This window comes from Pavona decussata, unplaced genomic scaffold (assembly GCF_977016875.1).
Source record: "Pavona decussata unplaced genomic scaffold, jaPavDecu1.1 SCAFFOLD_202, whole genome shotgun sequence".
In the NCBI taxonomy this organism is placed as follows: Eukaryota; Metazoa; Cnidaria; class Anthozoa; order Scleractinia; family Agariciidae; genus Pavona; species Pavona decussata.
Window position 1 is genome coordinate 2,641,881 of NW_028145610.1, and position 23,120 is coordinate 2,665,000.

General features: G+C 38.5%; 2 protein-coding genes and 1 long non-coding RNA gene across 8 annotated transcripts in view; 2 read left to right on the forward strand and 1 right to left on the reverse strand.

Annotated features, from left to right (window-relative positions):
• LOC146461122 (3'-5' exoribonuclease HELZ2-like) overlaps positions 1 to 23,120 on the reverse strand; it is a 127,694-nt gene that overhangs the window by 67,522 nt on the left and 37,052 nt on the right. The gene's annotated exons all lie outside the window — the stretch shown is intronic.
• LOC146461124 (uncharacterized) lies at positions 1,941 to 21,184 on the forward strand. 3 transcript variants are annotated; one of them, XM_085087422.1, is made up of 9 exons: positions 1,942 to 2,224; positions 7,704 to 7,744; positions 8,601 to 8,711; positions 11,210 to 11,344; positions 11,849 to 12,046; positions 15,792 to 16,091; positions 16,746 to 16,792; positions 17,835 to 17,985; positions 18,503 to 21,184. In XM_085087422.1, the coding sequence occupies exons 2-9, from the start codon at positions 7,712 to 7,714 to the stop codon at positions 18,719 to 18,721; spliced, it is 1,194 nt and encodes a 397-aa protein (XP_084943548.1). In that variant the 5' UTR covers positions 1,942 to 2,224; positions 7,704 to 7,711; the 3' UTR covers positions 18,722 to 21,184. The 3 variants fall into 3 exon arrangements, with proteins under 3 accessions (XP_084943550.1, XP_084943548.1, XP_084943549.1); XM_085087423.1 differs by having other exon boundaries at positions 15,795 to 16,091; XM_085087424.1 differs by lacking the exon at positions 11,210 to 11,344 and having other exon boundaries at positions 1,941 to 2,224.
• Positions 22,190 to 23,120, forward strand: part of LOC146461125 (uncharacterized) — a 14,780-nt gene continuing 13,849 nt past the window's right edge. For all 4 annotated transcript variants that reach the window (XR_014857500.1, XR_014857501.1, XR_014857502.1 and 1 more), the window contains exon 1: positions 22,190 to 22,450. This is a non-coding gene — a long non-coding RNA (uncharacterized LOC146461125). The remainder of the gene's footprint in view (positions 22,451 to 23,120) is intronic.

Here is a 23,120-nt window from a genome sequence, read left to right on the forward strand (position 1 = left end):
AGTTGTCTTTTGTCGCAAATTTATTTCATGCGCTGTCGCTACTTTTTGGGCCATGTCGCTTGTCGGAATTTACCCTGGCATGGCCTTCATGATGGCGTAGTTGAAATGTAACATTCATTTGATTTAATATCAATGTAGGTGATGAAGCCTTGCTGTAAAGGGCGCTGACTAGTAAGTGCGTTTCGATACTGAATGCAGTTAATTTTTGGCCGGGAGATTACAGCGACCTAAATCAGTGTACAGTCGACTCCCGATAACTCGAACCTTCAAGGGAAATTGTAAAAGGTTCGAGTTTTCGGGAGTTCGAGTTATCGAGGGTAAAATTATATAGAAAATGACCTGAAGGGAAAGGAAAATTGATTCGAGTTAGCGCGAGGTTCGAGTTAGCGAGGGTTCGAGTTATCGGGAGTCGACTGTAGTTCCAGAGTCCCCACATGTTCTGAACACAAACTTTCCCGCGCAATGCTGTTTTCCCAGTATTGTTGGACAAAATAATGACAACAGGGCCACCTAGTCGTTCGTTGCAGTAAAATATCTGTTTAGAATAGCTTTCGGCTTAAAAAGTATTGTTTTACAAATTGGGATGAAAAACGCTGCTAGACGTTTCTCGCGTGAAGTGTCACCTTTAACTCTCGCAATCAGTGACAGCTTGGAATCGAGATTATAAACACCGGAAAGCGGGTACAAGACTTGTGACACCTGTGTGCTTACGAAACGGGAAGTGCTTAAAATTTCGCAAAAGTTCGGGAGCTATACATGCGCAGGTATGAACATTCGCAAAGTAGCCGGATCTAAAATCAGTTCAGTTGATTTTTTCCCTGCTTAAATCTGGTTATGGTAGGCCGGTCACTTCATCGCAGGAGTATTAGCTGTAAAAAATGTTTTAAAAGACTTTCCGAGAAACGAACCGTCGTGTTCTTTTGAGTTGAAACGAAAATTGCTTTTCACGCCAATTTGATCAAGGTTGACATCTTGTTCTCGGCGCAGCTTAATTAGTTTCAGTAGGAAGAGTGAACAAGTGGTTAATTTTGCTTTGCTGATAAGGAAAATAAGTCAAAACAGCCACATGTGAAGAAAAAGATGGTAAAGGGCTGAAAATGCTTCCATTAGCTAAATAGGGTGACTCAACGTTAATTCACTGGCGCGGTTTGTTTTGGGCTGACCGCTCATTTTGCCCCGTTTAACTTAAATGTTATCTAGTGTTTCCGTGAGACAATCATGTTGTAAAACATGCTATGGCTTTTAAGAGGACAAACGCAACGGCGAGTGAATTTTTAAGGTGATTGACTCAGAAAATCGGGTGAAATGGTGAACAAAATGTAAAAAAGGAAAAAAATATGCCTAATTCTGCCTCACGATGGCGTAATAAAATGTAGCATTGATGTGATTTAATGTGAATGTAGGTGATGAAGCCTTGCCGTGAAGGGCGCTTTAATAGTTGTAAGTACGTTTCGATCGAATGCAGGCCAGGCCGGTACAGTGTATGTTTTGGTGGAAAAAGCGCTTCTTTTCAGACAACTGTTCAGAGTCCCCACATGACCTGAATAAAAACTTTCCTGCGTAATGCTGTAAACTGTTGCTGTGGTTGTGAGTGCAACTGTCGAACCTTTGTAGAAAACTGAAATTTATTTATCAGAATTAATTACTAACTTTTTGTTTTCGCACAATAACAAATCAAAAGTTGATAACCACTCTAAAGAATACCCTTTACCACCCAAAGCAAAAAAGCGGAGAATTTATTCAACAACTGTAAAAAAAAATTATCTGTTTAGAATAGTTTTCGGCTCCGAAATAATTTTTTTCGTTTTTTTTTTCTTTCTTTTTTTTCACAAACGCGAAATGACACTTCAAACTATCGCAAAACCCGCAACTTGTCTGGGATTTGGTCCCCAGGCCTCTCCCGTTGCATTGTCGAGTCTCTCAGAACGATATTAGGGACTGGCAACTACTGTGTAACCATTTGGCAAACGTCGGCTGTTTTGGTTGAATTTGGTCGAGTTTTGAGACTTTTTCTTACGCTTCACGAATCCAAAGCGGAGATTTAAAGATAGTGGCTGGAAGAGATGATTCTGTGCTCGACATTGACTCAGGAAAAGGTGAAAATAATGGAGAATTTCGATTTGCTGACGAAGATGATTTTCCCCTACTGAAGACACAGACGAAGCAATTATGGACGATGTGGTTTGTGAATGAATACGAAAATACGTGTATATGTGACAGTGAGGTAAGAACTTTATTAAAATCCGGTTAAATAATACCTGTTACCTTGTGGCTGTGTGAGCATTATATGAGCTTATATGAAGATTTTCATCTGATTTATTCGGCCTTCTAAATTCTAATTTTGAATAGGCCATTTTACAGTTGTGTACTAAGTGACCTGGCCTTGCATTGGAAGCGAGGCTGGGGGTGACCTTGTTTTGATACAGACCTCACTGCTTTTCATATGCAGATCATCTCGTTCTTATGCTAACTAGTTTGCATTTGCATATGAAAGCAGTGAGGTTTGTATCAAAACAAGGTCACCCCCAGCCTCGCTTCCAATGCAAGGCCAGGTCACAAAGCACACAACTGTAAAATGGCCTATTTCAAATAGCAATTAAACAGGTAATCTGAGTTGCATTCTCCAAAAATATAAGTCTTAATGCTTGCCTTGATATTTACCATCTTTCTCGGAGATTAATTAATATATTAGAGGTGACTGATTTTGCAAGAGAAATCAAAAGGTGATTTTTTTGTGCAGAGCTACACTGTAAGTGATTTCAAAGTACTATAAAATTTGCATAATTGTACAAAGTATGACTATACAATAACAATAACAATTATTTATTATTGAAGAAAACACTTAACAAATTGTTGCTCACAATTAGTCGGGTTATTTTGAGGTGGGCAACATTTGTAAATGTTTACAACACTTAATAAGTAAATAAAAAAGAAATGACGATAACACTTTTAAAACACTTTTGTCACTGCCAGGAAAGATTAGATTTCCTAACCAAGTTTCAAAAGCTGCAATTCTTCACTTGTAAATTTTCATGTTGGCAAATTATATCCAGTTTTCAAAAGAAAAGGCTGCATGGCCTTTGCAGATTTAACAATGAAAAGAGAAAGCCTTTAGGAAGATTCAACAGCTTAAATGTGTGACAGTTGCACTAACTCATGTAAATTCACAATCACAACAAAATAATTTATTTAGTGTTCAGACCATGTGAGGACTCTGAATACCAGGTTGATATAATTATCTAGTCACGTCTGACTTGGCTGTCCATGGTGAAATCTAATTTGGCATGTTTGATTGTAAATTTGTACCATTTTTGACTCATGAATGCAGGCATGTGCAAGAACGAGTTATTGCGATCTGGGGATTTTCACTTGGTCGGCGGGTTGTTAACTTTCATGAATGCACAGTAAATGAGTTATCATAATGTAGGGAAATTTTACTCGGACATTGGTCCGAAAATTTTCCAATTTTGAGATGTTGAAAACGGTGAATCAAAAGAGGAACTTCTAAGGAATGGTTAACAGCTTTAACAGGGGAAAATCATGCATTAGCGGCAAAGTCATTTTTCTTCGATTTGTGGTTTTATCAACCTGATGAGCAGGTGGATCTCAAATCAACTTTTAATCTGCGGACTTTGGTAACGTTCAAGTGCTTCTAGGAATATAACACACAAATAATATTATTACAGGTTCTAATGTGAGTTTGTACTGAAATACTATTCTAATAGACTGATTTTTCATTTTCCGAACAGTTCTTGCAAAATGTTTGAAAAACATGCTCTGATAAATTCGCTTCAAAATTGACTTCAAATCGCTTGCAAGGTGTCTCGCGGCGAAAATTATACACTTTTGCTCTTAGGGCTACAATGCATAACAAGTTAAGACCTATCTGAGTAAATTTTTGTTTATTAAGGAAAGCTTTTTGTATATTTCCTATTTTTATTGAGGAAACTTGGCAACTAGGAATAATGTTGTGTAAACAAGGGCAGCACTAAAAGCCAGAATCAGGAAAACAGTAACTGGAAAGGAAAATCTGGAATCTGGAATCGGAAACTACAATATGAAAATAAAACATTTACTGCTAGTGAAAAAGTGAATGTTTAGTTCAAAGTAACGTCCTTGTCAAATGTAAATTTGATATTTTTCGATAGGTGACACCAGAGAATAAAACTAATTAATTAAGTCATTATTTCCTGCCAATGAAAAGTAAGTGTTTCTCACGGGTTTAAAACTGATCGCCCATGAACTTAAGAAAACTAATTTCATAGTCTATAAGTCACCTCTATGTTTTGCTTTGAAACTCTATTAAGACTCTATCAAAACAAGTTGAAGCGGGGTGTCCGGAAAATAGACGAAACAAAAGAGGCAGAAGATATGCATTCACGCAATTAACCACCTCTTAATTGGAAAGTCCGCCATCTGTGCGGTGTGAAGCAATTAATGTTGTCTCCGAGTCACCTCTATGTTGTCTCTCTCTGTCCCATAGGACATTGCTTCCTTTATAAAGAGTCCTTTCATATATGCCAACAAGTGATATGAGTTTTTTATTCTGTATTTTTTACCCCAAGTCATGTATTTCGCCATTAAATATTCCTAACCGTATTCATTATAGTTTCTGATTCTGGATTCCGGATTCCGGTTTCTGTTTTCTGGATTATGGCTTTTATAATTTTAGTGCTGCCCTGTAAACAAACACATGTCCTCGCAAGCAAATTCACCCAAGTTACGCGAGAATGGAATTTCATCTAACATTTTGAAACTTTTAGACCTTTACATGTATTTTGTTTAGTAAATTGTATTCATTGATTAGACATTCTAACTATTCTAGACTAACAGGATGCTGTTTCTTTACAACTTGCAAGTTGTGTAAATACTAATGTTTATTTATTACCAATATGCTAATTTGTTGAATTGCTGGACTAACAAGTACCGCGTTACCACTATCCTCTTCCGCATTCACGAGTTGGCTCACAGTTGATTTTTTATAGATCTATTCTTTGTGTTCCCTATGGCCTAATCATAATTAATGTCCTTGATTAATTGAATAATGTGCTCTGTTCAGTCAAGCCCTCAACCTGGAAATGACTCACAGGCCCAGTCACTTGGAAGCATGCATGTGGGGCTTATTAAGAAGCATGCTGGTTGTCTTTTTCTTCTGCTATTCTCTACATGTATAAAGAAATGTGTTCTAAACAATCATCTTTACACACTCATATCTACATGTACTGCTGTGGTTTATATTGGCAGTTAACCCACTTGTCTCATTCAAAGATAAAGAAAAAAAATGAAATTATTCTTATGATCACCTGTACTGGGTTTTTAACTAACTGCGAGCCAGTGAGGGATGCAAGCCGAGAAAACTTGTTTAAGTGTCATGAGTTGAGTTATCAGTCAGGTATTTTTTTATTTTACTTATTTATTTGACTTCGCCTTCAAACTTAAGACTATAAACAGAACATAACAACATGAAACAGAAAATAAACAATTACTGGGTTAAGGCAGGGTGACCACAACAGCTAGCGCCAATTACTGTGGGCCCAAAGCACTGAAAATAGCAATTAAGGTTAAGCACTCAATTGAACATGTAGGGTTAAGTGCTGACAACTTTGATTACGGTTAAGCACTCATTATATTGATGGAGTTTAAAGCATTGACTGTAGTGATAAGCATTAGCTAAAGATTAAAATAATAATGTATTTCTCTATATATGTAAGTTTAGGTTTGCCATTGCCTTGACCCACAGTTCACATGCCTCGTATATTTGTAAAACTCAACTGGACTTAAGTCTGGTATGTCCTTATGGGTACCTTCCTTTTCTTGTTTATGGCATCACCTTTAATAAAAGAGCAAGTGCTATCAGACCACAATAATTATTATGAGATTACATCACAAAGACAAATAATGCCTTTAAGAGATAAAGCTTTGTTTAGAAGAGTACAATCATGTAAGTGCATTTTGATCAAATGCTGTGGCAAAAAGACAGTCTTGGCAAGAGGATTGGTAGTAGGAAGAATTTATTGGCGGAAATTTCCAACCTCGTTCGCAGGGTCTCTCCTCTTCACGTCCCAGGGAGTGAGAGAGGGGAGACCCTGGTTGGGGCTGGTCACGTGTCTCCCAGAGAAAAATTAGACCCAGGGAGGAGTCCTTCACTTGCTATTTTTTGTCAAGATTTATTGTCCACTCCGAAACAAGACTTCCGCTTTGCTGTGCGAAGCCCACGCGAAAACTCATTCAACTGGCTATGTTTTTCAGTAGTCTTCATTTTGTGAGCCATTGTAGCATTAATCTGAAAGCTTAACAAAGTCCGTTGTCTCGAAGCGCTGTACTTTGGAAAATCACTGTTTATACATGACTAAATTAACCGTGGACAAACAGCGCCTTCCCCTTCAATTCATGGAGTTGTAATCGTGGTTTATTCTAGCTTTGAATGTGCTGATGAAAGATCAGATCTGAAGAACTAAGGAAGGAAACTTGAAAGGAATCGGGCCTATGTCTAACTGTTCTGAAAGGACATTCTGCAGCAATTACGCTGCTAACAGAGCGTTTCTTTCTGGAAAATATTTTAGCATAAGCGTAGTCGTTCGGTATTTAGCGTCGTTGGTTTGTTTACGTCCCCTTTTCTCTCGGGACGTAAACAAACCAACGATGCAAAATACTAGAGACGCGAACGACCACGCACATGCTGAAAGATTTGCAAGAAAGAAACGCTCTGTTAGCAGGGTTGCAACAACAAACAATACACAGGAAATAGCACATAAGCAGAACACTTTCGGAAGGAGGATGTACGGTATAACAACATGTAGATGGTAAATATTTCACGGATCTTTTTAATGAACAAAGAAAACACTTTTGAAATACCGCAATCGTTGTAAAACAATAACGAAATAACCTTTGTTCCAGTTGATGGTGTTAATTTAGTCTGCGGCTACAATGGCTCCAAGATACATTTCCGGTCACGTTTGATTCTTTCCTGGCCGTCAAATGCGGCGCGGAGGATGACTCCTCGATGCACCGCTTGACCTTAACAATGCCTGACTTTCAGAGATCATGGACTTGACGACTCTAAAAGTAGATGTGGCAAAAATTCACTTTGTGGAAGTGCGTGGCCATAAAGCTCCTCGGCTACCGCCAGAAGTAGTCGATTCCCTTTGCTGTAAAGATTTCGCCAATGACTTGTATCTCCAACTGCTTTACAATGTCGATAGCAGCTCACATTCACAGATTCCCTCGCTTTATATACCTTTTTAGGGGTTTCTGAATGACCACTTGACATGACCTTTGAAACACACGCGAATCGCAAGTTGACTTGACTGGGGCATGTTTTCCCATCTCCGGTACATTTAGTATAGGCAAACTGACACTCAACCACCCCTCTCTCCAGTCATTTATTTGTAATCTCCCAGATTCTGGGAGACACGTGACCAGCCCCAACCACCGTCTCTCCTCTCTCGCTCCCTGGGACGTGAAGAGGAGAGGCCCTGGGAACGAGGTTGGGAAATTTCATGCCTTGGGAAAAATAAAGAGGTCTAGGAAAAAATGCTCAAAGCATATATTCAAGCTAATTATTGTTCTTGAATATTCAGACCTTAAAGTTTTGTGCCATTCTTACATGTACTATTAATAATTGTAATAGTTTACATGTACTTCAAATCAGTGTTTGATTTTAACTAGTCCAGTAGCTCATCTAATTAAATGTCTTTTTTCAGACTCCCAGATGGCTGTAAGGAGTATAGGACTTTCTAAACCAGTGAGTAGGATACATATTGGGCATGTATATACATGTACATACTTGTACTTTTGTCTAAAAACATTGACTACATTACTTGCAATCGGACGTTAAAATCTCGGTTGTTTAATTTTTGGACACTTTTTCCCTCATTTCGGACAATTTTTGGACAAACATTTCAGACACTGCGCTGAAACATGCCCAAAGTAAATTTACGACTAAAAAACATGAATTAGACTGAAATAAAATCTTTGAAAAGGATAGTTTTACTGTATCTTCAAGGTTTTACAGCCGGATACACCAACGAGAAAATAACACAAACCCAATCAAGCTTATGACTCAAGCAGTGTCTCAAATGCTTACCTTTCCAGTGATTAAAAGAACGACTGAGCAAAGCCGCCTAATCCGAATTCTAAACATATCATGTACATTGGCTTTGAATATGTGATGCTGTCGCCCAGAAAGTACTTTTAAAGTTTTATACTATACTGTAAAAATTTCGGACGCTTAAAAATTTCGGACGGTTTTATTTTCGGACACTTTTTTTGTCCGAAATTAAAATCGTCCGAAATTTTTTGCAAGTAATGTACTATCAAACTGTTTCTGACAATGCACTTGGGTAACCTCAGCAAGCTTCATTGATAATATACTGCATAAATTACACGTATGTAAACTGCTGAAAATCCCGGCAGCTTTATAATAATATTAATACTAACAGTGAAGAGAACTTTAACTCAGTGTTTTTAATAACTGTATTTAATATTCATTAATTAGATCATGTGAGGTATTTGTGTTTGAAAATGTCTTAGGTTATTTCTTTGACCAATCGCAATACTGGCTGTAAGTATTGATATTTAATTTACATTATTATTACCAGGAGGAAATTCAAGTTCAGATTGCAGTTTTTGCATCAAGGGCAGTTGCTGGACAAGTGTGGTACCTGCAGATTGTGATAATGAGACATGATCAAGATGATGCTACCTTTAAGGTAATTTTGTGCTTCCTGTTGGACTCATGATTTGACTAATTGTCTTATAACCAGAGGATTGAAGAGTCAGTGGTCACATTTAGATTCAGTATTGTGTTGTCGTGTTGCTTCCTTTTCACTTCACATTTAGTTTTTCTCTTCCTTAGGGAAGAATACTTCAGTTGGTTTGCAGCTCAAAGTGTTTTGTTACCCCGACAATGTTCAGTTTTAAAACAGCTGGTCCTACATGTAGTTGTTCAAAGGGTGGATAATTTTATCCACTGGATAGTTCTGGCAGATACTGTAAAATGTGTGCAAGATTTTCATGATAGTCCTACATGTATAATTTGTGAATAGTCTTAGAGTAGAAGCATATGTCAAATTTAAGAATGGGATTGCGTGGAAAACTTTGCAAAAGAATTGGTTGGAGTATATTTGCTCTGCTGGATAGCAACTTATCCAGTGGATAAAGTTATCCGTTCTTTGAACAACTGGGGCCAGGGCAGTAAATCCTGTGTTTAAGACTAGCATGCCATCTATTGTGATTTAAAGCACAAAATATTGCATTCTTGACTCCTGAATTGGGGGGCCCACTAAACATTGTGTGGTTATTGTAAGTTATAAAGACGAATTTGTGGTTTAGGACTGCTGTTGATGTGCAAGGTAATTAAGCTGAGAGGAAGTGTAAACTTGTATGGTAACCCCTGTTTTCGAATTGGTAGACTAATAAAGTTCTTTGAACAACTGGGGCCAGGGCTGTAAATCCTGTGTAATAAGACTAGCATGCCATCTATTGTGATTTAAAGCACAAGATATTGCATTCTTGACTCCTGAACAGGGTTTGAGCTAGGAATTGATCACTGGGGGACAATTTGTCCCCTTGGCTAAAATTTTGGGGGACATTTTTATTTTTAGGGGGACAGATAAATTAATTTTTATTCAACAGTTTTTTTACATTGATACAGGCAAGCCAACAAAAACTTTTTTTTTAGCTGATCCTTGTAATACAAGAACAGTGATCAACACAAACAAGAAAAGTTAAGTTATTAGTGTCAATACTTTTTTTTCTCGTCATATTTAAACAGAGGATCAATGACTATACTTTATACTTCAAAACATTTCACAGCAGAATCTCGTCTCGGCATCCCCTTGTAAACTTCAATTCCTTTCTTAATTACTGGTAGACGTACATGTACTAATTCTTCTGTTGGTTCTAGCCCAAACATCAAAGTCCCTAACCCTAGTTTGTCAATGTTAGACTTCAGAACAGTAGCAATAGCATCTTGCATACCTTCCACACTTTGATGAGAATGATAGGTAGCATTTCCTCCTACTCGAAGATTCTTAACACTTTCGAGGCCAACTTCATCCAGAAAATTGAGTAGTGAGTCATATTTGACTGTGGTTACGTCCTCTTTGGCCAGCCAGTAGAGGGCTCTCATTGCTCTGAGGATGGCTTGCGATAAATGTTCTCTAAGAGCATGGCGCTGTGTGTTGCTGAATGTATCCCTCATAGCTTCTTCATTGACAGCATCCTCATGCTCTTAACAGTCTTTATGTCTTTGCAGAGTTGAGGTTCTAAAATTTGTACACCCTTCTGCCGATACAAAGGGGTTGTCTTCTTAGATTTCCGACAAAAATAGCAGAACATCGCCTCCTTTTCATAGTGCAACCATGTGTGGTCTTGCAACCAACTTTTCTGGAAAGTTTGTGATTTTCTCGGTTTCCTTTGATCCTCATCCGATTCTTCCTGATTAATTCACTGTTCTTCTTCTGTATCATTTTTCTGATTCAGTCTGGCTTCGATTTGTAGCGAAAAAGCTTTCTATTGTGAAATGTGACTCGAGAATGAACTTTGAAGGAACAACGTGCGGTAAAATATACTTTCCACATTCTGTTTAACTTGCAATCTCTGGGATCCCTTCGTGTCTGCTTCCGTTCGAGTTTTTTCCCTTAATTTTGAAGGAGACAAATTGTCCCCTTGGCCGTTTTTTTTAAGGGACAATTTCAATTGCAGTGTGGGATTGGCGCAATGGCGCGGCCCGGCTCAAACCCTGCCTGAATTGGGGGGCCCACTAAACATTGTGTGGTTATTGTAAGTTTTAAAGAAGAATTTGTGGTTTAGGACTGCTGTTGATGTTTCAAGCTAATAAGCTGATAGGAAGTATAAACGTGTATGGTAACCCCTGTTTTCGAATTGGTAGACTAATTAATAAAGTGCTTTTATTGATGAAAATTTAAGTTCTATCCATGGCCGTGGAACAATTCTTTTAGTGCGTTTTAGTCATTCTTTTAAAAATCTCTGATCAATGGGCACATACAGGACTTCACTTTTACAACATGGTAGGAAATCAAGGCAATTAATTAACAAACTGTGTAAAATTTTACAGACTATATGTCTCATGAAGTATAGAATCTTGAAGTTAAAACTATGAAATTGGTTAGAAGGAAAAGAAAATTTCGAGAGTGGGAGACTTCAATACATTAATTTGACCTGATATTCTGGTCATTTTTTATAGACTGTGAAGGATCGAGAAATTGCCAGCAAGTATCACTTGTTACAGACTTTCCCATTCAGTATCTCCTCAGACATTGCCATCTCACTGAAACATCAATGCCCTGAACATTTTAAACTTACGACTGAAAATTACCAAGTGAGTTAAATAGAATTGTGTATGTAATCACATGTACTAACTTATATTGTTATTATTTTTAGCTTTTTGTATCATTTCTAACGTTGGTGTGATGTCTAATGACCTGACGGACAAAACTGAATGTAATTGTAAACTAATGTAAATTTGCTGCAGGGTGTACAGTCAAAATATTGCATCACACAGTCATACTCTTTAGAGTTATGTTGCACCTGAGGGTGTTGGCCAGGAATGAAACAATCTTTGCCTGATGGTCACCGTGGTCAAATACTCAGTAACAGAAAATGTAGAAAATTACTTGAAGAAAAAAATTCAGCTTGCTTTTGCCCTTTCACTCTACTCTGAAGCATATAAGCCACAGCAGCCCACTGACGGTTCGTTTCTGCAACCAAGACTCTTGTGGGAAACAACAACAATGATGTTTATTAACAAATAACAGCTGGTGATAGGTAGATTTTGACTGATTTTCAAAATTAGTTACTGTATTTCCTACATTTCTATCAACAGGAGGTTGACTATACCATCATTCAAAATCTCTTGCATGGTTTTTGGTTTGTGATTGAGTTCCATTTGGAACACTTGGGCAGTGAAGCCGACCAGTTTGTGGGTAATGTCTGTGTGGCACCCAAAAATTTCCCTTTGGATGTAGAATGTCCAATAAACAAGAAATTCAATCTTGGCATCTCAGAAGAGTTTGAGTTGAAGGTAAGTTATTGGTAAAAGTGATTGATGAGTGATGTGAATGGCTGTATATCATTTTAGAGGTGTAGGGCCATAGTGTTTAGTGTGTTGGTCAGTGGTTCAAGGCTGAGCATCTGCTGATCTGAAGTCTTCTAAGACCAGAAACTGAATTTTGGAAAAATTGAAATCCAGAGGTCCCTGGTTTAAAGTCCTGCTCTGGATGTTAGCTGGAGTTGTTCCTCAGTAGCTCCAAGTTTAACTCATTCGCCAGGCTTGTAAATAACCAGCTGATGGACCTGCCTCCTTCCAGTTGGGATTTGTTGATCATGTTATTGTTCAATTAAATTTAGATCATTATTTCTTTGTGAACGTTTAATGCTCAGCCTCACTGGAGCACTTGTGCTATAATCGCAATCTGCTACCCAGAGTCCTCAGGCTTTTTGGTCAGCAGGTGGGCACCAGGAGAGACTCTGGGGACATCGAAAAAATTCAAATTTTTTGATTGTCTTTTTTCCTTAACGGTTTCCATTGTTTTACCGTAGAAATCCTGCGGTAATAAAATTCGATGTCCCCAGAGTCTCTCCTGGTGACTAACCGCTTGCCAAAGAGCCTGAGGACTCTGGGTACGATGATTGCTATAATCACTGCTGAGGGTAATTAAAACAGTTTATTACTGTTGTTGTTGTTGTTGTTGTTATTATTATTATTGTTATTATTATTATTATTTTAACAGCACTATTTTACACTGCTAAAAAGAAAAAGAAGAATTAAAACCAAACATTTTCGATTGATCAAGCTATCTTCAGGGTAAAAAGACTGTCCGCTACATGCACATTTTACAGTATGTGCTTCAGGTGATTCCTTATGGGAACAGTTTAGCTATCGTAAGAATGGACTTGTTTGTTCACACTGGGGCTCCAATTTGTTGGATCATTAATCCTTCAATTATTCTGCGCTTGTGAAAAGATTTTGCCCTACAAAGGATTCACTAACTAAATGAATGGGTTGGATTCTCACGTACATGTAGAACTGGAGTTGGTGGTTTCAAATCTTGGTGTAAGCACCAACAAGGGTCTTTAACCCATTTCAGTCTTACAGTACATGTAGTACTGTTTTCTTTGCCATTTTTGTATGTGTGATGTACCATTTGAAGGGCTGGGAGCATAACCGACTTATGTCGAATTTCAGCCCGTTTTTCGATGTAGCTCGGATTTGTGCAAACTTTTGCATGTGAACCGCAATTCGATTGAAAACCATTGTCCAGTATTTTTTCACGCCGCTTTGTGTTTCGTATTAATGCCATTGAGAAATTTTACCATCTTGTAAAGATATATCGGTAACATTATAGACACTGGATGACCAAAAGGACAATGCACTGAGGATTAAATACTTGTATTCAATATACACTCGTTGTCTTTGAAACACGGCACACGAAAGCAGTGTTTTTCGCGGGAGCAACGAAAAGAATGCTGTCACGCTTTTATTTGATTCTGTTACAAACTACTACGTACGTGACAGGAATGTCCAAAATGTAAACAGTTACATCCTCCAAGAGAAAATGTGTCCATTTCCTGGCGTAAAATCCAGCTTTGTCCCGTTTGTCGACATATCACTCTTCATAACGCAAAATACTAGCATTCTACACGATTAACAGGAAGACATGTAGCCATTTCAACGATTAACAACGATTAACAACGATTAACGGCAGTTCTATTAAAAAGGTAAAGACTATCTATTCTTTTTTACCAGCAGTCGGTGTTAACCGTTGAAAATCTATGTTAATCGTACTTTTATTGAATCATTGCTTTGAAATTGTCAAGTTAATCGTTACATACCGAATTTCAAGCCTGGCAAACCACAACTAAGGCTTGCAAAACACCTTGCACATGGCGGGATTTGTCTCTGATGCTCCCGCGGGATTTGATAATCGATTTGAAAAATTCATCACGGCACAGTCATCACTACCAAGGAGAGATTCTTTGGACAACATTTCCACCAGTTCCTGTGAACTGCATTCCTCAATTTCATAACTTTTCAAAAGATCCATAGATGTCGGTGCGTTTACAAACTTCACCAAACAAAAGCGAAACCAACTAGCCAGTACGATACGCAAGTTGTTTATCCCGACTGCCTTGATCTATTTTGGGCTTGTTACAACCCGCAAAAGCAAACCATGATATCATCTCAAACGTTACTTATAGAAACAACAACTGGTGCGACTAAACACGGCTCGTGGACAGTGGAAACTTTTAGCCTACCGATAATTTGGAAAACGAGTCTGACGTGGACAAAACCTATCAAAAATTTGCCTTCCAAGCGCGTTCACTTGTAGACAAGCAAACTATCAAATACCCCTCCCCCTCCCCCGGACTCAATGTTGTCTTTTGGGTCACGAACAGTTTCCAGGCAAGCATCACTTCCCACATCAACATTGCATAAGGGGGAGGGAGGAAGGGAGAAGTAACTGTTGTAGAATTATGAAGGGAGAAACAGTAAGTGAGTGGTTTTTTGGCTGTCTGTGTTCGGTTCTCGATGCATAGGGGGAGGGGGTGTGAGGGAGATTAGTAAGCAAGTGGTTTTTGTTCTGTTTGTGTTTGGTTTTCTCAAGGAGTTTTGTCCACGATTGTAAAACCGCGAAATGTTTTCCAAACCAGGGAGAGCCAAAATTTGGACAAATCCGTGCGAAATCGAAAGCCGCGCTAAAATTCGACATAAGTCGGTTATGCCCTCAGACCTTCATTTAAAAGGTCTTCATGAGTGAAATTTGTTTCTCATGTCAAGATAACTGAAGGAAGTCAGGTCTTTGACAGAAATACATGTAGTTCCAAACGTCAAAGTGAAAAATTACAAAATTTCACTGATCATTTCATGGGATAGATCTACCCCCAAATTGTAGCTTAATTTGCAGTTTTTAATGCATAGAAAGTTCTGTCCAGGAGATATTGTCAGAGTCTGTAAGTGCATCAAATTGAAACATTTGAAAAATTGTAGAAGCGGTAAACCACATCATAGATACCAGGGGGTACTATTTTTTTCTTTAACCCTTTCCCGCCCAAAAGTGCCATATGGCACAAGACGCAATAATGAGCACAATATTTGGTCAATTTATGTGAAATTTGCACAACCAAAAGATCTTGGAAAGATCTACAAATTGAAGGCATAAAATCATGCCCCCCTCCTATATGAGACTTTATTTACCACCCCTCAAACTTTTGGATTTTCTTTTCCTTTGTACGTTAAGGGTCCAGCTGATATCTGACAACAAGCAATTGACTGAGAGCTGTACATTAAGCTATAGTTTAGGGGGATACCCAGTATATACAACGAATAGGGAAATTTTCAATGTTTTTCTTCTTTCGTTTTGGAGTTGTCTCACTCTAATATGTGACCTCCTCCATCTCTGTTGGTGTGATTTATAGCACACCCCAGAAAATACCTTTTAAATGGTATATGACATGTGTTCTCCCAGTTCATAGTTAGCAATTTAGAAAAATTTGACATTTCCCTCGGGCAGGAAAGGCTAGTGGGTTACCGGCAGGAGAGGGTTAACCCTATAAGTTGTTTGTCATGTCAACCGCAGGGGATGCGTCCCCCATCATGCCAAACAATGTGGTCGTGTTTTTGTTTTGTCTGCTTATTTATTGAACGTGGAATGGTAATATTGATGGTTGATATCCCTTTGACACTAAGCCAATTAAAACCCTGTAATTACATTATCCAATGATCCAGTTTTTAATAATGATTATTATACAATGTGGTATTTCCTTAGCAGACTGATTCATCATCTCCTCGGAGCTGTGACCCTGCTAACTGGGATCCCCTTGAGTCTGGTATGCCCAGCAGGAAGGACACCACACTGTCCAGTGCAAGCAGTGGGGTCAGCAGTGGCTCCCCACTCAGCCACTCTCCTGCTGCCAGCCGATCATCAAACTCCAGTTTGTCACCTAGGCAACAGTCCCCTGTGGAGTGGCAACATGGTGTCATCTGGGGAAACTTTGTAGATGGCAACAATGCTCTGCCCCCACCCCCAGACACTGCACCAATATGGGGACCTTACCATGAAAACGAGGTACATGTAGGCTTGTTTGTAGAAAATTAGTCCTTAAGAAGCGCCTTGGTGGCTAAATAGAGCTTTTACAGTGCATAACATAATAACATTGACATTGCTGAAACAGATGTTATTTTCTGGTTTGTAAAACTCAAATCACTTGAACTGATGACCCAAAATCCCAGAAAATGGCATCTTCGCAAAGTGTTAAATTTAAAAATTTCTCTTAGTGCGGATGTGTGGGGAGGGTGTTTCGAGACATCCCTATGGGCTAGCACATTAATCTTTTAGTGCTCAAAACTGGTGGTTGTTTTGTTTCTAGATCTGCAGCTCCTGATCAACATACTACATTGCTGATTATGGCTGCCAGTTGCACTTTCTTATGGAGAATTTATCACTGCTTTTTTGAGCCCAAACAAATATTACCAGTTTTCCTTGTTGTTAACCCATTAGTATAACATGCCATGTATGGCTATTTTAGTCCTTAGCATGACCAAGTTTGACTGTACACACCTGTATGTGTTTTAACTTCATCAATAAGACATAATGGCCTTTGCTTTGTTTTTGACTGATTGTCAATTACTTCTGAGTTATCGCCTTAACTACAAAATGAAATTCAGTAAACCTGTAGTGAAGCAATCAAGTAATATTTTATGATTGTTTGTCTCCATTTAGGTTTGCAAGCTCTGGCCACCATATGTTGACTTGGATGACTTTTCCAGGTAGGAAAAAGGTCCTCTTAGTAGTATGGCGGTATTATTGTGTGATTCCAAAAAAACACTTAAATTAGATGGGTGGTTATTGTGTCATGTGGTACATGTACCATTCATTCCTCTTCAATGCTTCCTTGAATTCTTGTGTATTCCAGCCGTTTCATCTCGCAACATTAGGGACCTTCACATCAGAGTAAGAGTACGAGATTGAGTACAAGTATGACTTTCAAATTTCAGACTAATCACATTCCCCAGAACTGTTACTAATTCCGGTAGTTCACTAGCACATAAGGAGGTCCAAGAAACAAGATTAACGGGACATATGGTTATTTGAACCACACAAACTAGATTTCAAAAGTCGTAGGTGTAGTAAAATCGGAAGGTCCCTATTCTCTATCAGGAGAAAGTGACCAGAATTTCTTCTGCAGTGTGCAATACGCATTTTAAGGTTAATTTGATTTGAAGATGTACATGTTCACATTAGCTTGTACATGTATAGAACAGAAATGCTTAGGCCTTTTTCTCTCATTGAGGTTGTTTGTAAAATCCTTCAATTTGGGTGAATTTGCTGAATATCACAAATCGAACATTTCATGCTAGTCAGTACTGCTCAGCACTTTATAGTTTTGTCCACAGAAACTACCTTTAAGCATATAACACAAAGTGCTCAATAGCAATAACTTTACAACAGCACAAGTTACCCTCTTCAAGTTAACTGCGGTAGCTCATATAGGATGGGATAAATGAATGAATGAATGAATGAATGAATAATTAAACAAATGGGAATTTCAGGGGAAATGCTGAGAGTGGCTATTCTGTCCATTGTTTCCTGATCTAATTGGAATCTGAAAACGTTGGTCTTTATGAAGGGCGGAAAACCCTAGGAGCAAGGGAAACAACTAGCAACAAACTCAACCCACATATGGTGTCAACTCTGGGAATCAAACCCGAGCCACACTGGTGGAAGGCGAGTGTTCTCACCATTGGGCCATCCATGTCCCCCCTTTATGTTACCTGCAAAAGGTGCTAAGTGCTTGTTTATATTTGTTAGGAAAGAAGGCCAAATAAATAAAAATGAGCAGTATGCTCAGACTCTTCAGGAGTTGGAGCGTGGAAGCCCCCCAGATGCAATACTTGGTAGTGAGCTGTTACAGACGCGTGAGACTGGAAACCAAGGGAATGAGCAGAGCTGGTTGGCACAGGTAAGATGGTTGACTGCTACATGTTCAAAAACTGCTTGTTTTATGCTTCATTTTCCGGTGGTGAAAACATCAATTTAAAATGTCAGAGTGGTGTTTCTAGTCTGCTATGTCTTCATCCCTATCTGAACAACTATTGATACACTTTAGTACTGCTTGATTCAAATGAATAGTCATGATCATAAGGGCTTCCTCCAGGGGATCAAAAGTTAGAAGCATTGTGTACAGCATAATGAAAAGGGTCTCAGGACAGTCCTGCTCAGTAGCTTTCATCTCAGTCACAGTGGTCACACTTCAGGGACTCATCCAAAAACTCAAAAGTTAGAACCACCGTGTACAGGTTGATAAACATCAATGTTAGTTTTTGATCTCACTGCCTGCGTTGGTTTTGACGATTTTCAGTTCGGTTTGACAGTTGACTGTCTGCTTCGAGTCTTGATTCGCGACTCGATCCTGCATTCGCATGCGATTCTCGACTCTATCCTTTATACTCGATACTCATGCGATCCATTTCTTACAGGACGCCTCCCATCACGGCCTTACTATTGACAGCCTCGAGAGCCAAGCTGAGAAAAAGAAGAAAACGAAGGAGGAACACAGGCGGCTGCTTCAGGAGCGTAGAAGCCTCCTGCAGCAGCAGGATAGGGAAAAACAGGAAAGAGATGATCGCAAACTTGCCGAGGAACTGGCCTACAATGACCTCAAGGCCGCGCGCCAGGCTGCCGGGTTTGTTTCCTGACCCCAGGTGCATTATGAAGCCATACCCCAGTGTGATCTCCCGGGGGCCCCCATGAGGCTGGGGGGCTTCAGTAGCCAGGCCGGAAGTGACATCTCTGGAGAGCTCGATGCATTCAGCGGGCTAAGCAGCTTCCGTGGGTCTTGGGCGTCCCCATTGGCTAATAATGATGAGGTCATCGATGCATCAAAGATGACATCAGGCAATGGGGACATTCGGGTGCAGGAGTAAAGTGACGACACCACTGTTCATTAAGCAGTCTTTTGTGTAACTGATTATTGGTCAAAGCGTGTTTCTGTGTCCCATAGGCTAGATCAGGAAATCCAACCGAGTGGTTAAGTACGGGGTTTTTTGTTTTAGGCGTTTTATCGCTTTTTTTTTTTTTTTTTTTCTTTTACCGTGTGTTTGATTAGGGCCAGTCTGACTGGATGTGTTTGACTTTCGTGTTGCAATGTTTAAAAATTTCATTTTCAGTGTCGGCCAGTGGTGTAGGCTTTCAATGAAAAATCTGTTCAGGTTTTTCAGGAAAATGAACGCTTCGGTCTAAATTTAATCTTTTGAGAAGGATCGTGTGAGATTTTTTTTTCTCTTTGTAGACTGCGATAAAAAAAAAAAAAAAAAAAAAAAATCAGCCTTTTGGCTTCTCACGTCAAGGGAAACATACCCTAGCTTTGCGTTGAGTTCATGTTTAAGATGTGACACGGCTAGGTCATCAGGTGTGCACGTGATCAATATTAAATGGAGTGACAAGCATTAGAACAAAAAACAAAACGTTACATGACGCTCCATCGAGTCTTAATTTCCAAAAAATTATGTTTGATGTGAATCAATTTGACAAGTTTTTTGGCTATTGGCTGTTGAAATGTTAGCCATTTGTGGATTCTCTTAATAGAGTTTTACAAATTCGGGGGAAAAAAGTCACTGAAAATGGAAATTATTTGTCATTTTTAATTTTTGTGATGTGAGTTTTTCTCCTTGAAAGCCTCGCAGGTGCAAAAGTAGGAATTTGTTGTTCGAAGTCGTATACAGTGAAAGCATATTTGCTATAGTGTTGAAAAAGTTAAGATATAAATTTTTGACGAAAGTTTTTCAAACGTTTTGTCGTTGAAGAATTTACTGGCCTCCAATCGAATTTGTGGTTTAGTCACTGTAACACAGTGTAACAGTAGTATGGCGTCTTCGTGCTTAGTTCTTCATTTGTTTGTCAAGCAATGCTTCAGAAGCGTTTCGTGACAAAGGAAAGAACCTCGCGAAGGAGACCAGCAGTAGTATTCAATTTTGTAGGCGAAATATTTATGACTCTTAACTGACTTAAGACATTCCTTTGTTCTTTCAAGAATTATTAGCAATCCCGTGACTAACGTGGTTTTATATATGTCGTGATAAAATTGTTGTGATTTGACCACTTGACAATTTTTCGTGTCGTATTTAAGAATGGATGTGTTTCGTTTTTTTAGATTGAATTGGAATATTAAGCGAACAAGGCTGTAAAATAGAATTGTGAAGTTATATTTTTGGCTAGGTCAGCGATAAACTCAAACGATGCTTAGTTGTGTTAAATGTAATTATGGTGATTTAATCAAGTTACTTGCATTGCATTTTCGTTAGGAACGTTATTCAAGGTTGTCCAATTTTTGGTTTTGCTTTACGATATTATCGCTTTGTTTTTGTTTTTTTTTTTTGATGTTTTTGTATTCGTGTTTGTCACTGTTTCAAGTAAATTCAATGTTTGTTTGTTAATTTTTGTTTTTTTTTTTCGGTGAAATTTAATTTTGTTAGAAATAGGTTTTTAGCTTTATTCAATAGTTTACAAGAAAACATAATTTTTACTCATGGTATATGCAACTCCTTGTCGAAAAGACCAATTATTTTGTATCTCTACGTAGAATACCATTGGTTTCTATTGGAGCATTTAGGCCAGAACAACCTTCCATCTAAAAATTAAGTGACCCGCAATGCTCAAATGTGTGTTCATATTTCATCATCAGCGGTTTGAATTCTTTTAATCTTTAAGAAAAATATCTGAGTGCTGGCGTATATAAATGTCTCCGCTCTTTTCTGTGTGTATGAAGGGAGCGGGTTTTTTTTAATTCTAAAAGGCGATTTATCAGCGATATTTAGCCGATAAAAATATGTGTAAAATATTACAATCTACAGAGGTGAATAGATCGAGAAATTTTGGCGCCAAAAAAAGACTTGGCGCCACATGCCACTTTTCGCGGCATTCTGTATTTGGGCAACTCGTCATTTGCTTTTCGGCGTTGGCTTTCATTTATCCGCAGGGAAGAGTGAGTGGTTGTTGTTTTGCAAGACAAGTCAATCTACGAGTGCGTTTGTCCCAATGAATGATTGAAAGCCAAACGACCTTGAAGCAGTGGATCTGTTGTGTGATTATATCCTTGATTTTAGTGCGTTAGATAATGAAGACGACTGGAAATAGAACACTGAAAAAAAAAAAACGAAAACTCACGTTGTCATATCAGTATATTTTATTGTACAATAATTTGTATCTTGTAACTCCCAGTAAGAGGGTAATAAAAATTGTGAATAAATTGTATCACTGTTTGAACAATTTTGTGATTTTTTTGTCGCTTATCCCCCGGACTATAGGTGATAGGCAGGTTCAAAGTCATTAGACCTAGAGGGGTTTGAATGTTCATCGATTCGTATCTCCACATTTCTCCTGGTTTCCCCGATGTAATCAACACTGCCAGAACAGTCCTCTTTTTAGACCACATGTGATCTGTGAATGTTTTTGTCTTTAAGGTTGAGGACGATGAAAATGTCTTTGAAACCCGTGTTATTGTATAATAGTTTTGCTTCACTTCCTTTTTGGTTTGGTTTAATCTTTTAACTTTGTAGCCTTGTAAAATAGTTTTGTAATAAGGAAGTGGATATTATTATTATTATTATTACTATTATTATTATTATTATTACTGTTATTATTATTATTATTATTATTATTATTATTATTATTAATGATGTATTATTCTAGAAAGTGACACAGACATACATGTACTCGCAAAAAAAAAAAAAAGAAATTCGAGTGCTCCTATCAGGAGTCAAACCCAAGGCCTTTCAATTACTAGTTCGGATGCTCTACTACTGACGTACAGGAGATTTGTTTTGTTTTTGTTTTTCATTCATTTTATTTTATTTACCATACGTTCGACTTACCGCAATACCGCAAACCCCAATGACCCCTCCGATCGACTTGCGCGAATTTCACTGCAGTTGCACGGTGAAGAAATCATTGGTCTGAGTCTTTCTGCACCCTATGCACAAAGTTTACAAACTAATCACCATCTCTGCTAATTGTACGTGCATTTCCGGTCAGCGAATGTTTTCTATTGTTTTGCGATAAGCCGCTGCCTGTTTGAATTTGGTAATTATAACTATCATGAAATGGAAATGCGGGCTCATATATAAGTCACAGGAACCGCGATCTTTGGAGTTAAATTTCATCACAGTTTAGCGGGAACGAGACGAATAAGCGCGCCCTTTCGAAATAGTGATCGATCATGCCATGAAAAGAAAACCGTAAGATGTACAACACCAGGAAAAAAGGAGAGGATTTCTAAGGTCTGCAAACAAAGGGATACCAGAGAAATGCAGAGACAATTTTTAAAAGAGGGAGGGACGCATTCTTCTGCTAAGGAATTGGCGCGTGTTTATTATGTGGAATGGAAGGCATTGCATCGAGACAAATAAAGGGCCATGGACAGAACCAAGGTAAGGCCCGCTTATTTAAACGAAGGAGACTTAAGTTACAACAGAAGAGCGTTTGGTTAGAAAGTCACAATATTTAATCCAAGCCTGGCAAAAAGTCGACTAACATTATCATGCAGTGTACATCGCCAAGGTAATTGTCCAAGGGGTAAGCGTAATAACATTAGGGACCTTCAGATTTTACTACGAGTACGAGATTGAGTACGAGTACGATTTTTCAAATCTAGTTTGCGTGGTTCAAATAACTGCTTGTCGCACCAATCTTGTTTCTTAGGCCTCCTTATGCGCTGATAAACAAAGGGAATTAGTGAGAGTTCTGGGGACGTTACTAGTCTGGAATTTGAAAGTCGCACTCGAACCTGAAGGTCGGTACTGATAGTGGAGGAGTGCGGTCATGAGTGCGGTCCTTAAAATTGCATCAATCCACTGACTCATTTTCAGAACAGAAGGTATCAGGGGCACCCAAAGACAATTTTATCTCAGATCCTTTGAAACGTTATTTCAGGCGATCTGGAGTGGCTTTAAAGCTCTACAGGTTCATTTTAGGCAGCGCTATAATATTTTTATCTGTTCGTTCATTCTAGGGGAGCTTGAGTCTTTTCGAAATTAGAAGGACATTTTTCGCATTTCCCGAAAACCTTAGGTCTTATTTCCTTTCCGAAAATCTTAGCTG